The sequence below is a fragment of the Anoplophora glabripennis genome, unplaced genomic scaffold (genome assembly GCF_000390285.2).
Source record: "Anoplophora glabripennis isolate ALB-LARVAE unplaced genomic scaffold, Agla_2.0 scaffold154, whole genome shotgun sequence".
In the NCBI taxonomy this organism is placed as follows: Eukaryota; Metazoa; Arthropoda; class Insecta; order Coleoptera; family Cerambycidae; genus Anoplophora; species Anoplophora glabripennis.
Window position 1 is genome coordinate 509,819 of NW_019416346.1, and position 9,046 is coordinate 518,864.

At 33.7% G+C, this 9,046-nt stretch overlaps 1 protein-coding gene across 1 annotated transcript in view; it reads right to left on the reverse strand.

The window, feature by feature from the left end:
* Nucleotides 1–9,046, reverse strand: part of LOC108903761 (cyclic nucleotide-gated cation channel beta-1-like) — a 93,446-nt gene that overhangs the window by 54,406 nt on the left and 29,994 nt on the right. Inside the window, exon 5 of the mRNA XM_018706050.1 lies at nt 7,460–8,101. Coding sequence (XP_018561566.1) covers nt 7,460–8,101 — 642 coding nt within the window. The remainder of the gene's footprint in view (nt 1–7,459; nt 8,102–9,046) is intronic.

Genomic DNA, 9,046 nt, shown 5'->3' on the forward strand with positions numbered 1-9,046 from the left:
ATTTGTTTATAACTATCGCATTTATTGTTAAAATTTTATAAAACCTATGACAAGTTCAGGGTTTTGTCATACTTCAAAAGTCTGCCAAAAGTGGGCGCTGTAGGTGCAATAGTTTTCGCACAATTAAATTTGTTTATAACGGAGGCTCCAAAAGTTATGAACTTTAAGGCTCTGTACAGGCGTTAATTTTCAACCAAACATGATTCTGAAAGCGTCATTGTAATCTTAAAGACGTAATTAAGCGACCTATTTAAAAATATCACCGTTTTTTGACATTAACATTCTCAAATTGTGCATTAAAAACCGTGAGTTTTTCGCTTATAAACAATTTGAATAACATTGTTGCTATTTATGCTATCTCAACCGAAAATAGATGCAATGGATAGCTGGCAAAAAAATACAAATTTAAAATAAAAAAGTACCCTCTATGACCAACAAGAGTCAAGATAAGAATTTTTTTGTAAAAAATCGTAGCGCAATTGTTTATAAATATTAAGACTTGAATTTTTCGCAAAATAAACGATTTCTCGTGAATTGCATTGAAAAATGTTGAAAAAAGTTCAAATTGATGCGCGCTGTAAATTTAGCAAAATCTCGGCTTCTATTCATCACAGAAACTTATTTTTGTTTTCAAACTGGGGTAGCTCGACGGAAAAATAAGAATGGGCATATTTACGAATTCGTAGAATAGCCCTGAACCCCAGAAAAAATGCATCTTTTATACTTAAATTTTTTTAATTTACAAAAATGTCACATAAATTATTGTTAAACGAAATATTAATTAAAATTTCCATTTCGGAATTATTTTGTATGACAAAACCTTCAACTTGTCATAGGTTTTATAAAATTTTAACAATAAATGCGATAGTTATAAACAAATGAAAAAATGGGCACTTTTCTTGTTTTTTTGCAATAACTTTTTTGTTTATTAACCGATTTTAATTTAACAAGTCTCATTTTGTAGATAATTTTACTCCCTATAAGCTGTCTGTGAGTCACTTTTCGCTAAAATTGGTGGTTTTCCCTGCAAAGTGAAAAAACTGTTTTCCTCACTTATTTGTTTAAATAGAAAAGTTAGCTAATAAAAGTTTTTGACTCACGAGACGAGAGATGTCTTGTATTAAACTCATTTAGACAATTTTACAATAATCTAGCGGATAGGACTTTTTTCGAGTAAAAATTTAATTTGCTTGGTCTAATGGCCAATCCAGCGATTTGGAAAAACTGCCAAGAAAAATGCGGTGGAGCTCCGTCGTGCATGAACCACATGTCTCTTCTTGTGTAAAGTGTGTCTGTATTTCCGAAACTATTATCGTTCGGATAAGGCATGTATCTTCAGCTCTCTACTTTCCCATTGTTAATGAATCACCCTGTATATCAGTCTTACTTCACTACAAAATTACGTGTAAATACGTCTAATTACTATTATAAAAGGTTATTTGATTTTATCCAGAGTTTACTTTACTCTTCATATAGAAGGCATTTGATTTTGAAAAGATATTTCAATGTAGATTTAAAAAGTATCTACTTCAAACATGATAAATAAATAAATTTCGTTATTTTCATACTAGTTGCTAAAGCATCAAATTAATTTTTTGTTTTTTTTTTCCTAAACGAGCCATCAAAGAAGCGACATAATTTAGAAAAAGCAAATATAAGAAAATCAGAGGTATTTCTCTGTAAGTGTCGGTAGATATCATTAATTCAGCGCAATATATTTTGTCTGAAAAATTATCTTCTGTCTCTGTTAAGAAAACAAACGAAGCCTGATACTAAAATTGCTAACAATAAATCCGAAACTACATAAACATAAATATTTCAAACAAGTACAACATTTTCCGAATAATGCACTGTAAAAAAAAGTGGCATATTAAAATCTTGGAGAGTAAGATCTGAATAATATACGACTGAATTACATTCCTAAAGTTACAAAGTATGAAAATGTACCACTCAACGTATGGTTAAATGCATATTAACACATCATCTTCACCTATCAACCGTCTGTTTCAAATGGGAAATTTAATTTCTGGATTAGAACAATGAGTTTAAGAGAAAGGATTAATAACGGTTAATTTGCGCCAATATCCTTGTGGAGCGTATAATAAGTGAAGCGATTTAATACTTGGCCATTTTTAAAGAGGGATTAATTCAATCAATACGCCGAGCTGCCAGACCTCATTCGATAATTTAACTGTTATAATAATCTTAGTAAAAGTAGTTTCCATCAGAGTAGTCAGACAGCTCTCATCAGCGGCTAAAATGCCCAAGACAAAAGGCGTAATAATTTGTATGCGAACTAGGTCAACAGTCAAATCGCTTTTCTTTCAGGCGTCACTGAAGGAGATATTTAAAGAATGGTGACGAATTACAGCAGGAGGTATCAGTTTTCTTTTAAATAACGTCTTCACATGTGCAACAAACTGAAACTCAGTTCTGATCACTTCATGTCAATAGTAGTATATTTTTTATTTTCTCGAAACTGATATAAAAAGGAATACCAAATATTTGTAACTAGGACTAAACAAAGAAGTACATTCGATAAATTTCTTTATTGACTGTTCAATCTGCTTTTTGACAAACTGCATTGTACCTCAAATAAAAGGATTACATGATTTTATTTATCTTGGTCGATGAAAAGCTTACGCTACACAGCTAATGACAAATCGCAGCGATTTAACTCGCTCAGTTAAAATCGCTGCGATTTAATCTTTCCACGTGGCAGAAATATCTGTACAAACCAAACGATTTTCCATCCTCACGTCAGATAAATCTGCATAGTTCAATCTCTTCCAAATAAATAGCTACGATTTACCGTTACGAGTGTAGCTGCTATTCGTTTCCATAGTCAATCAGACCCAAAAGGAATGAATTTCACAGTATTTTAATAATATTCTTCACTTGATTGTGCTTAAGTACTTTATTACTTACCAATGTTCCACGAATGCGTAATAAAATCTCGAACTCGAATTTGCCTGGCTTTTCAGAACATTTTCTTGAAAAAGTGCTCTTTGGTTAAGTATAATCATATACAGGGTGTTGGAAGTTTGACTGCCTTAATTTTAACAGACGATAGAATATATTAAAATAAACAAAAAAAAAACTTATATGACATCGGTCCTAAACTCGACAAAAGTTCGATTAATTAAGGAATATTGACATAACTGCGTACATAGAATACCATAAAATACAATGTTTAGCACTTTTTTTGAACTTCTTTATGCTTAATTCTAAAAAATAATTAGCGTTATAACAAATTTAAAATTCAATAAAATTCATATCAAGCAATGTGACAATGGCGCGGCGCGGCGATTGTAATAACACGAGGTACTAAGCTGTCCACCAATACACAATTCAGTTGGTATCTGGATTTAACCTTGTCGTTTTTTTTTGCGTACCACTTCCTTTTCTTGAGGTGTTTTCCAGCGAGTGCGCGAAAATTGGATTCGAAGGTGTCGTGTATGCATCGAAAATGGTGGTGATGTAATTTTATATGTACTTGTGCGTTTAAAAATGACCGAATTTGTTTTTTGGTAAGCACCTAAATTATTTTTAATACGCATGATTATTTGGACGACGTGAATCTTTAGGTACTTTAATTATATATTTTTCAAATATGTGCATAATTTGATTAAATGTTAAGTTCCTGTTTTAACAGATTCATAATGACTAAAACTTGAACTAAAATTTAAGCACAACAGTATCTTCGTACTACAAAATTGATACATTTTATTTTATTTATTTAAAAACTGGAAAACAATTGTCTTGAAATTTACTAAATGTTTCACAATAATAGTTGTTTACATTTTTTCCGTAGGACAAGTCTGCCGCGTGCACACGTGGTGTGCATCGGCAGGTTGTGATAAAACTCCCCAATATTAATACTCGCTCAAAGTATTTTGAAAACTGTTAATCTTATTCCCCTATAATATACAACTTTTTTGTTCATTAATGTAACTGTATTTCATGCTGAAGTAATGGCAGTCAAACTTCTTACACCCTGTGTAAATTATGATAAGTATCAACCTTATTCTATATACAGGGTGTTTTTGAATGGAGTAGCATAAATGATACCAGTGAATCTACATTTCAAAAGGACACGATCTGCAAAAAATGGCCTTAGTAAAATGTTCACCCCTGAAGAGATATGGGCCATCAAAGTTTCCAAAAAAATTATGAAAATTGGCTGTAATTTGAAAACCGAACGAGGTACAAATAACAAATTTTTTACAGGTTGTTTACTAATACAGATGCGAGTTTTCAACTATTTTTCGAAAATTTTAACCCCTCGAAAGGGGTTGAAATAACCACCCCTCAAGCCATTTTTTGCCATAACTTTTATATTTCGTAAAAACTCGATATCCAAAAATACGCATTAGATAAACTGGTTCTTTTAGAAACTTTTACCTCTCTAGCAATTTTCCTTTAAAACTTTTCGTTTATTAATAAAAAAATAAAATGTATTACCATTCACCTCACACCGTATATGATTGCAATCAATCAAAGAAAAACTAAGTGTGCTGCTGTCATGCCAGTTGTCACAATTAACTCTTCTGTAAGTTGTCACTGTTATCAGCTAAATACTTTTTGGGTGTAAATTAACAAGAATTATGCCAAATTTTACTAATGATGAATATGTGGACATGCTACAAGTGTATTTTGAATGTCGCAAAAACTGTGCTGCGGCAACAAGAGCGTATAATGAGAGATATCCAAATCGTCAAGTTCCCCACAGACAAACTTTTTCGGCGGTAGAACGAAGACTTCGGGAAACTGGAAAAATACAGCCGCATATTGAGGGTACCGGCCGAAGACCTACTGTTCGTACTATTTATCTTGAGGATGCAGTACTTGAAGAGTTTGACGAAAATCGTCAGACTAGTACGAGAAAAACAGCAATGCACTTAAATGTGTCCCATAGTGTTGTTTGGAATATTGTCCATGATAATTTATTATATCCTTTTCACCACCGGCCAGTTCAAGCTCTACTTGAACCAGACATGCATAAGCGAGTTGTTTTTTGCGAATCGTATCTTAATATTCTAAGAAATAATTTGAATTTTGCCTCAAAGATACTTTTCACAGATGAAGCAACTTTTCAAAGACATGGTTTAACCAATATGCACAATCTTCATTCCTGGGCTCATGAAAATCCTCACGAAGTATCTATGACAACATTTCAACATAATTTTAGTTTAAACATTTGGGCAGGAATTGTAGAAAATGTGCTTGTCGGCCCTTTTGTTTTACCTCATCGACTTGGTGCTGTTGAATATTTGCAGTTCTTAAATGAGCATCTACCACCACTTCTGGAGGAAGTACCATTAAATGTACGTCAGGCCATGTGGTACATGCATGACGGGGCTCCTGCTCACAGCACTGTAGTAGTTAGGCGGTGGCTTAATTTAAATTACCCGAATCGTTGGATAGGTCGCGGCAATGAGGCACCTATCTCTTGGCCTGCACGTTCTCCCGATCTAACGCCCATGGATTTTTTCTTTTGGGGACATATAAAAAGTATTGTTTATGCGACCCCAGTTGACAGTGTTGAAGAGCTACAGGAAAGAATATTCGCGGCGGCTGATGAGATTCGCAACAATCCCATAATTTTTGCTCGAGTCCGTAACAACTTTGATAAACGTGTTAGGTTGTGTTTAGAAAGAAATGGCAATTATTTTGAAAATGTCCTTTAACTAAGTTTTTTGTTTTTTCTCTTTTTGATAATAAATTATTTCTTAGTTTCGTTTTCATTGTACTTCTATTTAATAAAAGTTTCTGCGACATTCAAACAGTTATTTGTGCAACTACTGTAAAGAGTGTGTATTTGTTGTACGATGCATGAAGTTTGCAGCTCGAGACGAAGTTGAGAGCTGCAATCATGTTAAGTGCAACAAATATGCTTTTTGCACATGTTGCACGCAACATTTTTTCTACGATTGTTTTTATTTCAAATTTTATTTAACAGTATTTTACATAATATTAAAATTTTAACTGACAACTGGAAATTAATTGCGCAAATTGTCAATGTCAGACGTTAGGTACTTATGGATATGCTTAGATTAAACTTGTAATCAATATTTTTTTTGTACTACTGTAAAAAAAGTTAAACTTTTGGCACAGTAGGTAGTGCAATAAGTAGTAAATTTTGCACGATCGTAGAAAAAAACACTTGTAGCATGTCCACATATTCATCATTAGTAAAATTTGGCATAATTCTTGTTAATTTACACCCAAAAAGTATTTAGCTGATAACAGTGACAACTTACAGAAGAGTTAATTGTGACAACTGGCATGACAGCAGCACACTTAGTTTTTCTTTGATTGATTGCAATCATATACGGTGTGAGGTGAATGGTAATACATTTTATTTTTTTATTAATAAACGAAAAGTTTTAAAGGAAAATTGCTAGAGAGGTAAAAGTTTCTAAAAGAACCAGTTTATCTAATGCGTATTTTTGGATATCGAGTTTTTACGAAATATAAAAGTTATGGCAAAAAATGGCTTGAGGGGTGGTTATTTCAACCCCTTTCGAGGGGTTAAAATTTTCGAAAAATAGTTGAAAACTCGCATCTGTATTAGTAAACAACCTGTAAAAAATTTGTTATTTGTACCTCGTTCGGTTTTCAAATTACAGCCAATTTTCATAATTTTTTTGGAAACTTTGATGGCCCATATCTCTTCAGGGGTGAACATTTTACTAAGGCGATTTTTTGCAGATCGTGTTCTTTTGAAATGTAGATTCACTGGTATCATTTATGCTACTCCATTCAAAAACACCCTGTATAACTATTACGATATTCTATTGGAAGTAATAAGATAAACTGGAGTCTGTGATGCATTTATTAAATTTGATTAGAGATTCTCCAATATTGTTGGAGTTGCCTTATCCTATAATGAGGCATATTAACAGCAATCAGCTACATGAAATCATTAATTAAGTAATTCATTCAGCAATGTTGCAACAAAAAATATCTTTTGAATCTTCTGGAATATCCAACATTACAAATAATTTAAATCTATTCCTAATGTGGTTGGTATGTTACCATCTTAAAAATTTTGAAATAGATTTGTACTGAACAAAAGTTCATTGTGAAGTTTAATGTCATTTTGTAATTTGATCATTCAAATTCAGCAATTTTAAATAAGATGGATTAAACTGGATTGAGTTATGAGCTCTCGGATCATTTACATTTATGGACACATCGAAGTGATAAATACCCTGATATCCGAGATGAAATTCAAGATCCCCATCATAAATAGCGGTGGGAAGTAAACAGATATGTTTATGGACGTCCGTTTTTAATATAAAATGTATGACTTGCGGCGGCATATTTCACATTTACTACGAGACTGTTACCTAGTTCTGATAAATAGCCAAGTACTAAATCCATGAATGTTATGAATGACGGAAAGGAAACGAAATAGCATACATCTAAAGCAGAGGGTGGCGCACGAACTTACCCTGGAACTCCTTCCTAGCCGCCGAGACCGACGTCACGATGTTGGCGACGTGGCCCAGCACCGTGGCGAAGAGCAGCAGGCCGAAGAGCAGCTGGAAGATAACGAAGAGGTACTCTCCCTTGTTCCTAGGCCTGGGAAGGTCCCCGATGGTGGTCAAAGCCAGCGTGCACCAATAATAACTTTGTAGGTACGCTTTCACATAGTCAGTACTTTCGGAGTCACTGTACACCCAATTTTTAGAGCCGAAACCATCGTTTTTTAATATGATATGGAACAAACAACCGTTCCAGTGGAAAATAACTAAGAGGTAGTGGATCAAACTACTCGAGCGGAACAGATTCGGGTAGTTCGTGTGGCGCTCCGTTCTGTCCATGAACGCCCAGAATCTGTAGATTTTCACCAGGCGAAACGAGCGCAGTATCGAGTTGAAGCCCACTGATAAGTAGAGGAAGTCTAGTGGTAACAGGCACAAACAGTCAATGTAGAAGGTGGTGGAGTTCATGTAGTGGTGGCGGAGCTTCGTTGAGTCGGTCTGAAGCACTCCGTCCTCTAGGTAACCCGTTCGGAAGTGGAACATGATATCCACCAGGTACAGGAAGTCTGCGAAGTAATCCAGGCAGAACCACACCAGGATGGTATTCGCTAAATTTAAAACAACACATTACAAAGACATTACACAAATCTATAGCGACTATTAAACTAAATAATTAAAAAAATCGAGAAATTTTCTGATTCGTACTTTTTGTTTTCTCTATTTCTAATCTTGGGAGCTCTGGGATCTCCTTAGAACCCATAAGCTAATTTTAATAGAATTTGGTAATTAAATTGAATATTATCAATAAAATAGTTTGACAAGTTAGCACAGAGTAGATACTAGTTATGCATTTAATTTTTTTTTTTCAGAAACTAATTTTGTTCATTTTTAAATTTTTTGCATTTGAGCTTTGTTTTCTAGAAATAATTGTTAAAGTTATAGTACTACCATTGGTGAACGTGATTAAACAATCATAAAATGGAAAAGATGGCTATGATTTGTCATTCCACAGCATATGTAACTATCTTATTCAACCACGGTATATGTAAACCAGCAAATTCAGATGAGTGGAAATCGTAAGACATAGCAAACCGCGCATCGTTTTCAGTCTTCAACCTCCACCATTCGTCAGTTGTTTGTAATAAACTTAAAGCTGTTTTACATTGACAATTTACTGATCAATTAATTGATGAAGTCGCTTCATCAAGAAATTGGACAAGTGTAATGCACCAAATCAGCTGTCAAATAACTTCATCAATTTATTCATCAAGTTCTTGACGAATTAGAGCATGTTCTAATTTTCGTCAATTTCTTCGTGAAGTTCGGAAGTACCAACCCAACAGATTTCCAGTTTCAGCCTCAGATCAGTAATGAGGTTATGTTATTGGCATATGTAAATAATTGTGTGGCGTCGTGCTAGTTTTGCATTGTTTTTACTGATTTGTTATTTACAAAAACTAATATTTATATAATATGTGTCAGAACGGTACCGCTGTTGGTGAAATTTTTGAAATTTATTTGCTTCTTTGTTTCGTAGGTAGAACTGATTCATG